The sequence below is a fragment of the Polistes dominula genome, unplaced genomic scaffold, assembly GCF_049000335.1.
Source record: "Polistes dominula isolate Pdom_NZ unplaced genomic scaffold, Pdom_raw_medaka contig_49, whole genome shotgun sequence".
NCBI classification, from domain to species: Eukaryota; Metazoa; Arthropoda; class Insecta; order Hymenoptera; family Vespidae; genus Polistes; species Polistes dominula.
Window position 1 is genome coordinate 5707116 of NW_028300914.1, and position 17762 is coordinate 5724877.

The 17762-nt window shown below is 30.6% G+C and overlaps 3 protein-coding genes across 3 annotated transcripts; 1 reads left to right on the top strand and 2 right to left on the bottom strand.

Moving 5' to 3' along the window:
• LOC107065053 (endothelin-converting enzyme homolog) lies at positions 1-10323 on the bottom strand. The gene is made up of 17 exons (XM_015318358.2): positions 9914-10323; positions 7998-8084; positions 5062-5129; positions 4761-4936; positions 4168-4413; positions 3664-3869; positions 3398-3574; positions 2864-2962; positions 2652-2796; positions 1962-2176; positions 1700-1876; positions 1457-1619; positions 1337-1385; positions 1143-1210; positions 918-1054; positions 647-811; positions 1-406 (listed from the first exon to the last, which is right to left on the bottom strand). The coding sequence occupies exons 2-17, from the start codon at positions 8007-8009 to the stop codon at positions 230-232; spliced, it is 2280 nt and encodes a 759-aa protein (XP_015173844.1). The 5' UTR covers positions 8010-8084; positions 9914-10323; the 3' UTR covers positions 1-229.
• Positions 10324-10504: 181 nt separating this feature from the next.
• Positions 10505-14083, bottom strand: LOC107065062 (dipeptidase 1). The gene is made up of 8 exons (XM_015318374.2): positions 13918-14083; positions 13543-13669; positions 12893-13064; positions 12383-12820; positions 11982-12240; positions 11771-11855; positions 11626-11701; positions 10505-11544 (listed from the first exon to the last, which is right to left on the bottom strand). Exons 1-8 carry the CDS (start codon positions 13999-14001, stop codon positions 11304-11306), a joined length of 1482 nt encoding a protein of 493 aa, XP_015173860.1. The 5' UTR covers positions 14002-14083; the 3' UTR covers positions 10505-11303.
• A 375-nt stretch (positions 14084-14458) lies between these two features.
• On the top strand, positions 14459-17253 carry LOC107065073 (uncharacterized). The gene is made up of 5 exons (XM_015318392.2): positions 14459-14707; positions 15604-15861; positions 15949-16089; positions 16422-16546; positions 16632-17253. Exons 1-5 carry the CDS (start codon positions 14600-14602, stop codon positions 16648-16650), a joined length of 651 nt encoding a protein of 216 aa, XP_015173878.1. The 5' UTR covers positions 14459-14599; the 3' UTR covers positions 16651-17253.
• The last annotated feature ends 509 nt before the right edge of the window (positions 17254-17762 follow it).

Sequence of the window (17762 nt, forward strand, 5' to 3'; positions counted from 1 at the left end):
TTGTAGAAGTTAACTTATTTTTTGTACGATATTTACAGTTGGTAAAATCAGATATGCAGATTATTATTTATAAGAGTAATAATAAATTATTCACTAGCTCCTATCAGTCTATATAAATATCTAGTATAATAAATTCTACAATAAATACAACAATTCGATGCTTCTCTCTCATCCAACACTGTTACAAACTTATAAATATATCTTCTAATTGAGTTAGATAATAAACAATTTACCACAAAATACATTTATGTTTTGGATTCATACGACTATTCGTAGAACATTTCCATGCTTTAGCAAATTCAATATTATTTGACAACGTTCCGATTACTCTGTAATGATTTGGTGCATGTACACCTTCTATTAGCTTAGATTTTAATGCTCCATTTGTATAATTTCCACACCAAACCTGAAAAAAGACAAGTTTATGTTATTCATTTGAACGATAATGATTAAGAAAAATTTTATTTATATTAATGATTTAGTAAAAAATTGTTTATTTAGAAATAGTCTAAATTATTTCATCAAACTGATGATACTAGTTGTAACATTTTCTATTAGAAAATAAATAGCAATGAATGTATAATAAAAAAAACATTGCCATTAAGATTTCGATAAAAAAAAAAATGAATTGTAATGAAATATTTACTTGTGCGAATCCTAAGAAGAACAATTGGTCATGAGTATATTCAGAAAGGCCAGGCAAAGCTTGCTGATGCGAATTGCGTGCTTTTAATTTTTGATATGCTCTATAGGCTTCTCTTATTCCACCGTTGTCAGCAATATTTTCACCCTGAGTTGTAATGCCATTTATCTGAAAAAAAAAAAATATTATTAACGATTTGTCCTTAGTAAATTAGCCAATGTATGTGCCTTGGCACGTTTTGTTTTGGTATATTTTCAACGAGAATCTTACTTACTGTAAAATTGTTACCCAGCTCAGGAAGATGATAACTACTATACTGTTTGATGATACATTCGACTTTCTTATGATAATGTTGCAATGTCTCGTCGCTCCACCATTGCCTGAGATTGCCGTTTTCGTCGTATCTACGACCTGACATTAAAAAAAAGAATAGACAAATCAAATTCGTGTAATTTTTGTCGATTACTATAAATCAATGTGTTTATGACATTGATTGTACCTTGATCATCAAACCCATGAGTAAGTTCATGACCCATAATCGCACCCATTGCACCATAGTTTATCGATCTATATACAAAACGCTTATTATTTTTTATTACGCTAACGCTTGTTTTTTTTATTTAACATAACAGAAAATTATGTTTCTAATATATTTGAAAATAAAAACGATAGATTTAATTACAACACGCTTACTCTATTCCATTTCCATAGAAAGGTGGATGCAAAATGCCCGCTGGAAATGCTGAAAAATATATCAATTACATTAAATAATTGATTAATTATTAATTATTTATTTAGCATTAATATACTTACTGACTGAATTTAAAATAGCACTGTAAAATGCATTAACAGTAGTTCCAGTGGATACCCATCGATCTTTGTCAGGTTTTTCTCGTAAACTATTTAAATTCTTTTTAACACCCACATCCGTTAATTGTAGAAAAGTTTCAAACAATTTTCCTTCCATTACTTCAGCCTACAATAGTAATCGTTCGATGGATAATTAAATACTTTTTGTTTACTTTAAATTAAGATAAAAACAAACTTTGAACTTACACCTTCATAAAATTTATTTAATTTTTCTGGATTTGTAATCCATTTAGGAAAACCAACAAACGGTCTCATCGCGTATAATTTTTTGTGAGCACGTAATCTGGTTTCTGCATCCATCCATTCTAATTCTTTAACCATCGCATCGAATGCTGTTCTAATATCCATCAACATTTCTAAAGCCTAAAATTATCATTTAAATTATTATCCAATTATCTAAAAAATAATCATTTAATTTAATAATAAAAGAAAAAAACAGTTCATTTACTTTTTCTCTTTCCTGATCATTAAAATGTTCTTGAGCGTAAACGTAACTAAGAGCCATTCCAAAATTAGCATTAACATTTCCTGTACAACCTTTCCATCTGGGTGTTTTTTCTTTAAGCCCAAATACTTTTTGAGAAAATTGGAATCCAAGATCACGAAACTTTTGTAATGTGAGTGGAGAAATGGCGGAATATACGCTCCACCAGATAAAACGTGCTTAAATAATACACGAATAGTTTTCAGTTAAAAAAGTTTTTCAAAAATTGATAGTCTGACTAAAATGAACGAATAATTGAAAACAATGTCACTAAATGTTGAGTAAAGGCAGTTGGATGATAACCTTTTGCTCTTTCTCTGTCCCCATTAGATTATGAGAATACGTTGTTTTAGCTCCACGATTTTTCATTATTTGCTTTTGCCTTTTTTTCAATGATAAGAAATAAACGTTAGCAAACTAGTATTTAATACAACAATCCTTTTTTCACATTCTAACAATGAACTTTGTTAAATAATCCTTTCGAAAGATTTATTTGAAAAATACTTGACCTATATACTATTTCATGTATCTAATTTGTGATAGTGACATTTGTGCTGAATATTAAACTAACAATATATGATAGATAAACGAATGAATATTAAAGTGTTGAGACGAGCGTAGTTAGCTTAACAGTGATGGAGAAGATAAGTATACCTATCGTAGCGGGTGGAGTAATCGCAAGTAGTTGGGGCAATTTCTGTAAATAGTGTAGATCCATTACTATGACTCTATCAACTCCTGTGTTTATGGTCACGTTTGTATTATTAAATACATTTTCCAGATATTTCGTCCAGTTCCACTAAAAATCTTTTATATTATTTCTTTGCACATTTATAATGATTTTTTTGTTAATGGATGTGTATTACCTGTTGTACACGAAGATCAGTCAGCTCTTGTAATGTATCAATTGTAACGTCATGAAAAAGATGATGCACGCTACGTCTTTGTTCTGGTGTATCCATGATCTATGTAAAAATAATGATTGATCCATATAAGCAAAATCATCTTTGTTTAAAGTATTACGAGCAGTGGCGGATTAAGCGATAAACGGGCTACTAAAGAGTTCCGAAGGGGCCTTGAGGTCTTACAATTTTTTTTTTTCATTAGAGTTTGAGGAAAATTACGTTTTTTTTTAAATAAATTTAATTAACGTGTTATGGTATGAAATTTTTGATTAGTTTTCTGTTTTGTTAATAACTTAGTAGGAATATTTTTTCTAATTTGATTTTGAGAATCTCGAAATTTTTACCACTGGGAGCCAGTCCCCATTTAACTTGATCCGCCACTGATTACGAGAGTGGGTTGAAAAGTTTTGAGATTATATTGAAAAATATAAAATAATTGTTTCTATCTTAAGCTCCAAACTTTTTCAATTCACTCACGTGGATAACTGATTGTACCTTGGCAATTTTTGTACTAAATTCTAAAATTTCATTAGCAAAACTTGTGCTTCTATTTCCAGCTCCAGCTAATTCCAACATGGCTTTGATATATTTTTTATATTCTCCTAATTCAGATTGAAAACGTTGAGGATCGAGGAGATATCGTTCGCTAAAAGCTGGAGATACTTGTTCCGTCTACCGCATAATAATCAAATAATATAATCGAGTTATTTTAAGAAAAAATTTCTCTTGGCAAATTTAAAAATACAATAATACTATCTTACCATCATTCGATTCTTCGTCGTATCTCGAATATCCTCGCTAATATAAAAATTGACCAACAGATTTAAACCTAAGATTCTACGAGTCGCACCAGCTATTTGGGACAAATCAAGAGGAGATATTTTAATTTGTAATGGTGGACCGGTTGGTAATCCTATTTGTTTCATTACATGGAATATCGGTTCTAATCCCAAGGTCTCAATGCTCGCTACAAATTGAAATTAACATATTTCTTTTAAGAATAAAATAATTATTCATTTATATAAAAAAGTATATAAGGTAAATTCCGTTTACATGTTTTTATCAATCGTTTCTATTATCATACTTGATTACCTATCATAAATGCTGTTACGTGATATAGTAATTTATTCTTTCATCATTAGCATAAATAATAATTGCGGAAATCAAATTCATAATAGTATAAAAATGATTATGAATAATGTAAGAGTTTGATGTAATTTATTTTTGTATATTTAATAGATTTGCAATTAAACGATTGAATTTACCAGTGTCCATGCAATTTTTGTAAAGAGCACGAGCCAATTTAATAGGCCTTAAATCGTCATCCTTGTCAGGCATTTCTAACAAAATTCTTAAATCTTGTAGAAGATATTCACGAAGAAGACTTAATTGGTCCCAGGATACTTGGCTTTGGGGTATCGGATGTTTAGCTACCCAGCCATCGCATGCAAATTTATAGAAATCATCGCAAGGGTCTACGGATTTGTTCATTGATCCTAATACTCTAGCAGCTGAAAAAAAAAGAAATTATCTAAGAAACAAACAAATAAAACTTCTGATGATATCTAACACGGAAGTGTTGGTCCAAATCAAACTGTCATCTTATTTGATATTTGGAACGTTCAATGAACGTTTAGAAAATAAATGACAGCATTGATAAGTCAAAAAATGCAGATAATAACGAACTCGAGGTCAATGTATGTTATCTAATAATTTCGTAATACGAGAAAACTACTTGGAAGCTAAATCATTCGTAATTGTAACAAATCGTTGATCGATAAATCGATAGATCGTGAATTAAGTAAAACATTTTCATTAGTTTTACTACAATTCACTTTTGTTAATCATCTCTAAGTACCTGTTTTTATGCATTCTTCGCTTTGACACATTTCTTTGTATTCTTCCTTATAAAATACGATCATTTGCAATGTTAAGGTAATAACAAGAGTAATTACAGTTATTGTTAATAAAATAACTACTATTACGAGCCTCGTTTCCTTTTTGCTTGATTTTTCGTCTCCATGATTGCATTGCCTGTTGTGTCAAAAATTAATAAGATATTAAATAAAATAAAACAAATCTTCAATATTTTAGGATAAAAATATTTGTCCATTTCGATTCAAACAAAAATAAACAAATTCTTTTCGTATAATAATCACCATGGAAGTTCTGAATGTTTGTTACTGTCATCGGGCGTTCTGCTTCCATTATTTTCGGGGTCATTGACCTATAAAAAACACACAATGAACAAAAAATCATTTAAATTGCGGGAGCATAATTCGCAATTGACATCAAATAAACGATAGACCAATTGACCTTTTAATAAATATAAGTCGATTTAAACTATCCTTAATTAATTCTTATACAAATCGATTAGAGACGGTATTATTTATATATAAATAAAATTTAAAATAAAACAAATTACAAGATCCTAGAAACTGATTTGGTCGTAAAAAAAAGTCATACAGATTAATTTAGATTTGATTTAGTCATTGAATTTCGTCCTTGCGGCTTCCCAGTTGTATAGACTCATTTTTTTCCACAGGGATCAATCGTAACAAAACCTAATCGGTTTACCTAATCGAACATTAGTTTAGTGTCAACCCATCGGCACGTGAACGTCTACGAACGAAGGTCTCACCTTGCTCTAGAATCGGAATGGAATTACCTCGGCATTATACACTCCTCTCTTAACATCCTGCTGCAATCTATAATAATCCTCCTCTTATTAAAGCCCATCTAAATGAACAGTATCCTTATTACCCCCTCCCCCTCTCCCTCTTTTCCACTCTCCTATTTTTCAAGGAAATCACTGAAATGTTTACAACAGTTGCGTAAATATGCATCGAAAGGATATATAATTTCGAGAAAATAACTTCCTACTATAAACGAATATTACATATATATAAACACACACATATCCATAAATACTGGTACATATCGTATTTTATTATATACACATGTTAATGAAATTGGTGTCGATATTTGTTTAGATATGAATTTAATTATTTATCATGGTAGATGTTATTTGTAATAAATGGAATAAAAATAATTAAGGAGGAGAGGGAAGTAACGATCTGTCGATAATAATACAAGAGTATTTATATCGTCAAAAGTCATTGTTCGATTGATACGATTTTTAATGACTTCTTTTAACTACCGTAATTAATCGATTCATTTAGCTCCAATCGTGTGTACAAAAGAAAAGTATCGTGCTAAGCGATAACGTATATCTTCCTCTTTTTCTCTCATTTCCAACGAATCTATTCTATTTATACGATTATAAGACGATAGTATTCTTATTATAGATACTTTGACTTCTTTTCAATCATCCAAATACGAACAGTCTATACAATATATTTATAATTATATGAAGTTGAAGTTTTATAAAATTCTTTTTTTATTATTTTTTCTTTTAATCTCTTTTTTTTAATGCCATATTGAGTAAAGTGAAATTAATTTTGATTTAATTATTTCGTTATAGATAAGAAGTGTAAGACGAAACTCTAAACTATCATTTTTCTTAAACTATTTTAATAATAATAATAATAATTATTATTATTATTATTAATTGGCATTAGGAACTCGAAAGTTCATTGCCGCAAATACCAAATCCCGCTATTGTCCCCGTCCCTACTTCTCGACCTCCCCGACCATCACCTGGAGCGCCCTGGGTCTGAACAGGCTTCGCAAGTTCCAGGTCCCTTCCGTTTTTTGACTTTACTCGACACGAATTCCCCAAGGTAGTCCCCACCCGGAGATCCGAACGGGGGACTAGTTTACCTCCGGAAAATTTTATCCTAGTAGAATCCATGGCGGTTTTCGTTGTTTCGTGATAAAGTCTTTTTACGGAGTGGGGTAATCAGACCTACGCCCAACCCCCGAACAGGAGGGTCAATTCCAAGTCGGCTGTCCGCGACTGCTTATTCAATTTATTCGCAGTTAACCTCGTCCTTATGCAGGACCAAGAGGCCCTTCCTCTATCCGCAACCTGAGGACGCGCTGTGTCGTGGTGACTGGGACCCACCCACCCCGGGGACCACTACAAACTAGTTTTCCTTCCCCGAGACTAGCAGCTGTTATGCTAACAGATATATTACATTTATGTATAATTAATATAATAATAATAATAATAATAATAGAATATATATATTATATAATACAACATTTTGTAATTATTAAATATTAATTATTCTAACAAGCAAGACAAAAATAATACAAATTTGTTTTAGTATTGATTTCAAGTGTTCGATATTTATCATTAGTATTAATTTTTCAGACAGTTTGAAACTTTGAGGGTATAATAACGTTCTTCTACGCTCCAATTATTTTTTAAGAGATCGTTGATTTCACTAGAATCATGACAATATATAAAACAGATATTGAACACAGGTATCATTTGCTACCAATTGTTAATATGCATTTTCGTTAATTACAAGTCTCATTACATATACATTGTAAGATAACCGAGTCATATAAATGGCCTTCGTTTGAAAATACTTGTAACTCGCACGTATGTACTTTGAATAATACATAAAAGAAGGAAAGAAAAAAAAAGAAACGATGTCTCAGAAGCACAATGAATCTCTGTAAATAATTCACACTGATATTTTCAAGTCGTACGTGTTAACAATGAAAGGTAAGCATGTGCATAAGCAAATGCATCCTTCAAATTGTACGCACCATCTCTTTAGAAAAACAAACAAACAAACAACTTCCTACAAGGGATCCTTGCATTGATTGATATTTTATTAAAACGCTACGTATAAAGTTTAAGATTTGAATTTCAAAGAGATCAAATAAGGCATCACATCTCGAACATTTAAGTATACGTCTTATGTTTTATGCAGGTACAACCAACATATCATATCCACAAAACGAGAGGGGAGCGAAGAAGGAGGAGGAGGAGGAGGAAGATGAGGAGGTAAAGCAATGAAGGAAAGAGAAACGAGAATGTATCGTCTCCAGGGACAGCTGGTTTAAAGCATTCAATATTGCAGCAGGAAAAAAAATTATTAAAGATTACAAAAAAGAAAAAAAAGAAATAAGATGAAGAAGAAGAAGGAAAAAAAGGATTGCAAGGACTAGGTCTAACCTTGTATCTCATCTTTCGTTCTTCTCTACAAACCACCTCTTCGTAATCGTCAATGCTCGCGGTTTCGTGTGCTCTTGCTTGGTAACTCTGAAACAAAGAACAATAACCGCGCGGTGAGTTATTAAGAAAAAAAATAATGCGTCGTTCGATGATGACGATTATACTCATCGTCGTGATGCTTCTTTGCATTGAATGAAAGAAGAACGTAGAAACAACTTGTCACATACATCGAATGATTTCGTTTCTCCTTCGCCCAGTTTCTACAATCATTTGTGGATTAACATTCGCCCTTAATTGTAGATTAACATTCTCAGAATGAAACATTCGCCCTTGTACAATCATGAAGCATATTTATTTAGCATTAATTTATCCATCTTTTTTTCTAATTAGAGATATAATAAACTCGTTTATATTAAATTTCAAATTAAATTCTCAAGGAACACTATGTTTAGTGTTAATTTTTGACTAAAATGATTGCAAGAAACAAAGATTGTCTTCTTAATCAAAAAACACATATTTATATGTACTTTCTTTACGCGGAAAGTATCCGTTTATTAATATTTAAGATAATATCAATTTTGTTTAGGTATTTCAATCGATCTGTTATCGACATCAAGGAAATATATACAAATGTTTATCGGTTCTCTATAACATATCATCATTTATATGCAATCTGTAATTATTTATATAGTTTCCCGAAGAAGACCAACGACGCGTTAATGGTTAAAACCGGTCTATTATAGTGTGTTGGATAAATATATTATATATACATATATGTAAGTGTATTGTGTATTGTATAATATCCGATAGAACCGGCACATTACGAAGACAGATCAATTTACGTTATTATATCTGCACGGTGTAAGCTCATTTTCTACAACTAGTCGTATCTTTTTCCCTCTTGTTTCTTTTTCTGAATTTTTTATCATTGTTTTTCTTTTTCTCTTTTTTATTCAAGAATGTTTTCTTGATTAGGTATAACTTTATTTACGCGATCGTATTATTAATAGAATTGATATCAAATCGATTATAAATCAAAGAGAAAATTCTCTAAAAATTAGGATAAAAGATGTGAATATAAAAACATGTTCAGTTCTCTTGAGAAGATAGAGTCAAGATTTTCACTCGGAAATCATTAGACCAAAGAAAGTAGTTTAATTTAACCTGTGCCACATGAGATTAGTATAAGCGATTGAAAATGAGAAAAACAGAAATAATATTTAAACAAATAAAAGATAAGAAAATGTTTCTATGTTTTTAATTGATTTATTAGTTTTCTCTCTTTACTTACTATTTCGTAAGAATAATAAAAATATAAATGACCAATTAATATTAATATTTATGTTAGTATTATCATAATTAAAGTGTAAATTTCTTCCAAAAATCTTTTCCAAGAAAAGATAAGAAAAACATACTAAGATGGTCGGTTCTTTTTTTAAAAAATAAACTGCATAACTTTCTTTCCCGCGCAAATGTTTTCCATTACAAATCTGTATAAGAACTCGGGCTTTTAAAAATGTATCTTCACAGCGTGTAAAAATATGCTAATTTATATTTAGAAAAGAACTCGAGGTTTTTGATCTCGGATAGTACGTCGCGCCACGTTGTGATCGGAGATCATAAAAAAAAGTTGTTATAATAAATGAAGTATCAATCACGTGTAAGCAATGATGGCACGCGCTACATTACGATCTATTACATTCTAACATTTATTGCCTTGATCTTCGAACATTCGTCGAAGGATTTACAATCGAAACGTGTCTAATGTGACAGTTAATAAATCGTTAATATCCTCTGTTCTTTTTTTTAGAAACAGAATTTCTTATTTTATTTCAATCATTAATCAAAACAATATTAATCAATAAAAGATGCATCTAAAGATGAATGAACAATAATTAAAATATCGATGAACTTACCTGACTTCTTTTTTATTTCTTCGAATATACGCACTTGTGTTTAAAAATAAATGAAATTTATTATAGCAAAATATTTATTAATAATAATCGTGTGAATGAATAGTTTTGATTATCATTAATTATCGCGCACAGTTGAATTGAAAATTTTAAATCGTAGAAAAATTGTAGAATTACAAGAGTTAGGAGCATAAGCGTGTAAAAAGAGGAAAAAAGCAAATTATTATTCTCATTTATTGTTTTTAATTTCGCAATTATTTGTTGCCCGATAATTGCACTGTATCATACGATATAAAAACTTTGAAATTCTCCCGCGGTTTGATTTAAACAATCTATCAAGTTAGCTCCTCCTTGTGGAAGAATATGTACGCCTCGTGACAGACGATAAACCAAACTGAAGTTTCGGCTCGAGAAGAAGCGAGCCTAATCATCCTACTCCCCCACTCAACTGCCTAACATAAGATAGTCTTTAAAATTCTCGTTCTGATCGAAACTAACAACTTTATTCGAGGAATTGCTACAAATCATTGTCTCTTTTTTTCTTATTTCATAATTTTTGTTATTTAAGCATAATTTCTGCTTAATAAAATATCATTTTCTTCTTTACATCTTTTATTTCTTTTTTAACGAATAAAAGTACATTAGATTCGTTAAATAAAACAATTATTCTTATCATCTATTATTTAACAATGTCATATTATTTAAGATAAGTTAATTTGTTTATATATTTTGTTTAAAACGTCATACTTTTCTTAACACGTTTGAAATATCTGAAAAAATGTAACGTTGAAAATTAGTTTAATAAAGGCCAAAAGTTTTAAATGTTACCATTCAAGATTGCTCCTATAAGATTCAACAATTTTATTTAATCTTTTAGAGCGTAGGTTGTTAACACGTGCATCCTCATTTTGGCAGTTTCTTTTCGTGATAGCAATCGTTTATTTCAGTTTATCCTCATCTTCGTGAGGATTTATTTTATGATTGAGCATGTATAAAAAATTGTTAATTAAATGGAACACTGTTTGAGAACCTGATAGTTTGATAATCTTTGATTGAAAAGTATAAAATTATTGAGGCGAGGTACACCCCATTTCAATGATCGTGTTAAACTTTAAGGGCATTTCTGAAAAGATTCCCTGAAAAGTGCCCTGATAAGAAGGGCACTTCTTTAAAAGATTTTGCAATATCATTATAAACACAAACATTAGACGAAAATAATTAAAGCATTTTCCCTTCTACGTTTTATATCGATGCTGTTAAACAAAAAATAATCTTTCGTAGAGAAAACAATTCGTTTCTAGCGTTATCCTAAGGATATCCATGAAACTGGATAATTATTAAAATTACTTAACATGAGTAAGTTTATGAAATTCAATTCTTTAAATTGAAATGATCAAATTGAAACATCTATGCTTATACAATTAAAGGAATCTTCAATGAGTTCTTGCGATATCCATTCTTCGGCTGGTGATTGATGTAATGCAACAATAGCATGATTTTCAACTTCCTTCAATACACGTAACAAATTTCCACCGACTAGTTTCTTGATATCGGAAGCGGACCATAGTCTATCTCTTGTTAATTCCGCTAATAACAATGGATATCCTGAAACATCTGGAAGCTCTGTAGGTGGACTGTAAAAAGAAATTAACATATCGATTTATTTTAATTAATTAAAGAAATATTTGTTAAATGTTAAGTTTCAAATGTAAAACCTTAAGATTCCATCATAACCAGCACCCAAACCAACGTGATTAACACCAGCTACTCCGCGAATATGATTGATGTGAGCTAAAAAAAGGATAAAATGTAAAATTTACCTTATTATTACTAAATCAATGAACGTCTATTAAAACTTACCTATAACGTCTTTCATGGAAGCCTTGTTTCCGCAGCTAAGATGTGTACTATCGAAACTGACCATGACTAAGCCACCATTAACGGACTTTGAAAAATAATTAAAGTATAAAAAATGAAAATAACAATCAATAACAGAAAAAAAACAAATAATGAAATAACAATTATCTCATAGAATGATATTAAACGAGTATAAACAATTGTTTAAAATTACCAAATTTTTGAGTACATCGTCCGGTACATTACTGGATGAATTGCAAAGAGAACGAGCCGCACTGTGCGAAAATATAACAGGTGCTTTTGTTATAGATAACGCATCTTTCATAGTTCTGATCGAAGCGTGAGAAAGATCAACGAGCATTCCTAATCGATTCAATTCTCTGACAACAGCTTTACCGAAAGTGGAAAGACCGTCGCTTTGAAAATCAGCGGGTGCTATTCTATCTGGATCTTCAACGGAACAGGAATCTGCCCTGGAATCATCGGTAAAAAAGAAATACAAGTAAATGAACTTTCTTAACGCTTTGCTTAACGCTTACATTTCATTAATTATTCATAATATTCAGAGATTATTACGTGAGTAATCATTTTATTTTTCCACAAGCACTAACTTACCAGGGTGTATTACATTTGTGTGTCAAGGTCATATAACGTGCACCAAGACGATGGAAACTTCTAAGTACCGCCATAGAAGTGCCGATACTGTGACCCCCCTCTATTCCAACTAAACTAGCGATAACACTGTCCTTGTGAGCCTTTTCGAGTTCACCACTTGTAGTTACGAGTCTTATCTTCCTCGGATATTTCGAGGTAAGTCTTCTTACTACATCTATTTGCTCGAGAGTCAGTTGTACAGCATCTAGAAATTGTGCCTCGCAGGGAACATATGCTGACCAAAATTGTGCACCTACGATACCTTGACGTAAGCGTACAAGATCGGTTTGCCATTGAGGACCCCAACTGGAGTTCCTTGAGACGTCTTCGTCAAATGGGAAGTCTTGCAGTTTCGTATTTCCACGATGTTTTCGTAAATTCCAAGCAAAATCATTATGACTATGAGAAAATATTTCAATTGTCAATGAATATTAAATTCTTTTGCTATAGTTTATTTTTTCTATTGCATACCCATCGATCAATGGAACTTCTGAAAGCATTCTCCGAACAACCTGCAATCTCGCTTCCAAAAGATGAGAACTTCGAAGTTCTAATGCTAACGGTAATCCAACACTAGCGACCAAAGCGCATCCAAGGAAAAAAAATCCTGCCATTACTATCCATTTTCGTCTCATGTTACGTCCTGTTGAAGAAAAATTAAAATTATAATTATTGAAGGTAAAGGATTACAGTAACTATCGAAATATATTCAAAAAAGACTCTTTTAATGATGATGCCTTCCACAGAAAAAAGCTATTCAAGCGCGTAACATTATTCGTACATGAAATTACCATAACGGTGACTGAGAAGCTTTCTTTCTTTTCTGTTCAGTTACTTTCAGTTAAGAGTTTCCTGAGTTCGTCATCATTGTTTTCGCAATTGAGTAATTCGTCCAACCGTAAAAAGAAATCATATCAAATCAACAAGATATTTAATTTTTTTTGAACCGTTACGCTTGTCTTACGCGTATTCTTTGCGGTGACAAATAATTTTAAGCGAAAATTTAAACCAACTTATTTCAAACAAATCGTGTTACTTCGTGCAAAACTAAACTCAGCGATGTGAAAAATAAAGAAAAAATATCTTCAAAATGATTTATTAAATGCAATCTTGAGACCAACCATTTTCTCTCGAGGCATCTTTGTTTTTATCCAATGAAGTTGAAACGCTTGCTTCCTTAACGTGATGCAAAGCATCGCCATTAGGCAATTTTCTCATAATTTCTGGTGAAGAAAGTTGTAAGCAAGTCTACAAAAATATAGAAATATTTTTAATAACATTTGTAATTTGATAAAAATTCATTTACAATTATTATAATATTTTTTGATGAATAAATTACACTAGAATTGTTATTATACTTTCGTATTATAATAATTAAATATTATTCTCATATAAAATTGAAAATTAAAAAATGATAATAATAGTGCAATGATAATAATCGACCGGCACAGGAAGTTATTTGAGTATCATAATAAATATATATTTATTTACTTTACCTCCAATATATCAACATCTTTTCGGTTTGGTGGTGGTGAGCGATATAACATTCCATCCTTACTGAGTCCATAAAGTTCGAACATCTTTTTCTAAACTGATTATTTCTAACAAAATGTACGGGCTATCGTAGTAAACATTAACGGGAGTGTTAAGATATAGAAGGAATGAACGCATGCGCCAATTTTGTATCGACCCGGGCTAGAAAAGCTTTCAAAAGTTAAATAATTTCGCTATTTAATCATATCTTAAATAAATAATGATATAAATAAACATTATTTATCATTTATTTTATCGTTTTTACTCGAATATACAATAAAAAAAGATGAAAATTATTTAATATATATATAATGAAAAATTATAAAAAAGATAATATAAAAGATAATAATAAAATCTTTATATAAAAGTAAATAATAAATAATGTAAGAAAAAACGGGATAACGTGATAAATAACTCGAAGATAATTTGAAAATTGGCGGAGATGAATGAAGGAAACAGTTGAATTTCCGATATGCGCGGAAGGAGGTGCGCGTGAAATTGCTTCTCGGTGCCGCCGCGACGCCATATTGTTTGCGGTGTACGTACACGTCGTTTAACGGTTCGCACCTAACGTACGAAGTTTATTCTTTATTCGTTGATTGAGTCCCGTCGGGATTTTTTACGAAAATTTCGCGTAAAAGCAATATGAAAAAAACGAAGGATGTGTCGGACGAGGACGAATATTCGGCGGACGATCCGGAAGAAGTAGAAGGAGCATCCGAGGAAGAGTGGACTCCAGAAGCCGGAGCTGAGGTAAACCCACGCTACCGGATAAACTTGTTATTTTTCTATGCATTTCTCAAATCAAATTTAACTTTTTTTTCGAATAATTACATTTTTCTCATTTTCCATATCTTTTAATACGAACTAATAATCTTATCGATTAGAAAATAATATTCGACATTCATGTCATTTGTGTTCGAGCAATTTCCACCAACAATCCTCATACATTTATCTAAAGATATTTTGTTCAATCTTTTTAGAAAACATCACTTGAATTAATCGTTATTTATATTTAGAATTTTTCCAGATATAAGTTTATTACTTTATCGTAGAATAAATATTCAATTGTTCGAATTTGTAATTATATATAGCTATTATTATTATTATAAACTTTACGATCTGAGATGAATAAAATACTTGAATGAAAGTATTTAACTAGACATTAGATGCGTATAGAAATATTCTAGTTTATAATGTCTTCTTTTAATTAAAACTTAAGCGTTGGGGTTAATAGTGTTCATAATAATTTGAAAAAATGTCTACATTTTCATTCAAATATATGCAAGATCGATTTTAACGATACTCTAATGGCGGTGATGTTAATAGATCGTATTTTTCTATGTTAAAATCGTTTGTTTTCTATATTTTGACTATGTTTGTACGCGGCCATCATTGCCGGCCGGTCAGTGGCGCCGGCAGTTAATTTTTTAAACGCGCGAATCCAATGTCGTCATTTATCACGATAAGTATATTGATATTTCCATTTTAATATTTACTCATATTAAATATTTCTTTTCTAATCATAGTTTTTAATTTTGTGTACTATTTTTATCAATCTTAGCTAACAGAACATCTTTGTAACTAGTATATTTTAATATTAATGGGACCAGGTGTATTTCATATAAGATTATTTTATTTTTTTGTAGAGTGCTACAAAAAAGAGACCACAAAGAGAAGCAGCTAAAAAAAGACAACATTCGGAAGAGGAAGAGGAAGACGAGGAAGAGGAGGATGAAGAAGAAGATGAAGAAGAAGAAGATGAATCAGATTCAGATGCAGAAAAAAAACCAAAAAGAAAAAGACGTTCTAAGAAAGAGGAAGATGATAAGGAAGAAGATGAAGAAGAGGATTCTGATGATAACAGTTATAACGAATCATCGGGAGAAACACCTAAAGATTACACAGTCTGTTTTAATTTATTGTAGCACATGTAATATATAGAATAACATTATTATTTATATAATGTCTGATAATATTAATATTGTTTTTAGTCTGGTGCATTTGTCGTCGCCAAAGCTGACATAGGAATACATAAAGATCCAACATTATGGAGGATAGATGGTAAAGCATTACTGCAAAAGTTTTTACCTTTCAAAGAAGATGGAAAGACATTGTACAAAAGTACCTCCACGGTAGGCATCTTTATTTAAATTGATTTAGTTATTACTTAAATATGTACATTATCTAAGGCTTCATTTTAGCACGTTGATCACCACGTAACCTAAATTTAGGTAACAGCTATGTTTCCATTCGGGTCATGTAATCCAAAATTCAGCTGATGTTGTTCTCCTTTTAGTTTAAATAGATTTTCTTTAATAATTTGTAAATATGTTATTCGTAAGACATTTATTCATAACACGTATTTCATATATACATCATAAATCTTGGCCCCATCAGAAATGCACTCAATCTTTGCGTGGCGATGAATGTTAGTCATAATCTTAACATTATTTAACATTTGTAGTATTCCGGGTGGTCGATCAGCAACAAAGACAAATATATAGCAGCACAGGTAACTTTCAAAGTGCAAAATAGAACAGAAACAATTGTGGAACTTCACCTTGATCAGCAGCAGCAAGAAGTTGTAAAGTTAGTTTATTCAAATTTGTCTACATCATTAAAAATTACCTTTATTTTATTTAAAATATATAAATGAATCTTATTTCTGTTTTAGAGAGGAGAAAGAAGATTAAATGTAGTTTGAGTTTGCCTCTTATTTGTTTATATATGGTTTATGGTATATAAGGATGAATACCTCTACATCCCATATACATATGAGTGAAAATACAGAAAGCGTCATAGATGTCATCCTCCTAAATACTACAGTCAATATGAAATGATGCATGCCAATATCCCAAGTCTGTAATAGCACATTTTATATTGTCTGCAGACTTTGGCAAGGCAGTTATTATCACGCTCTATGTATAAACATAACATATATGCACGAACATGAAGCAGTCATTTAGCAGGATCATATTTAAATTTGATTGGGTGGACCATGGATCCAATGTTATTTCATAATGGATGGTTTTAGGTATAGTGAATGTGATTCTACCAAATACCATGTGCGCTGCTATGAACAAGTGCAGATAACTCTATCTGAAAATCTGCGATTTCATCAAAAATGTTTGATAATATTATATGTAAAAAAACTAAAAAATGAGGATTTTAATGCCTATAACAAGAAAATTATTGTTTAATAATAACTTGTATCATTTGTTTTTAGAAAAGCATGATTATTTTTTAAATATTAATGAAATTCATTCATTATTAAAAAAAAAAATTTTTTAACTCAATAGTCGTCTACTTTAATTAATTTAATATAAATAAAGAAAAACATCATCCGGTAATTGAATAGTCCAGTTTTGTTTTTCACCCAAATTACAAGGTGCTACTTAAGCAAACGAACCTCATCATTAGTTTCTTCTATTATATTTTCATTATTTCACACATTGTGGCCCAATTTAATTAACATGCTACTAGAATATCTTCTGTAAAATGAAATTTTTTGAAGGAACGCTTTTCCGTCTATCATTCATAAAATTTAATCTTTATTCGTTCCAATATTAGTTTTTGTGTTAACATGCACAGACTATAATAAATGTAATATATTAACACTGAGCCACATATTTTATCAATGTATATTGGCATTAACAATTATTTTCAATCGATTGAAAAAATTTGAAAATTTATCAATAAACTTGCAAAGTTCATTGATAAAAACAAAATCATAATTTTATGATAATTAACAAAAACATTCTTAGGGAAGCAAACTATAAGCTGACATATAGTAAAAAGAAGTGAA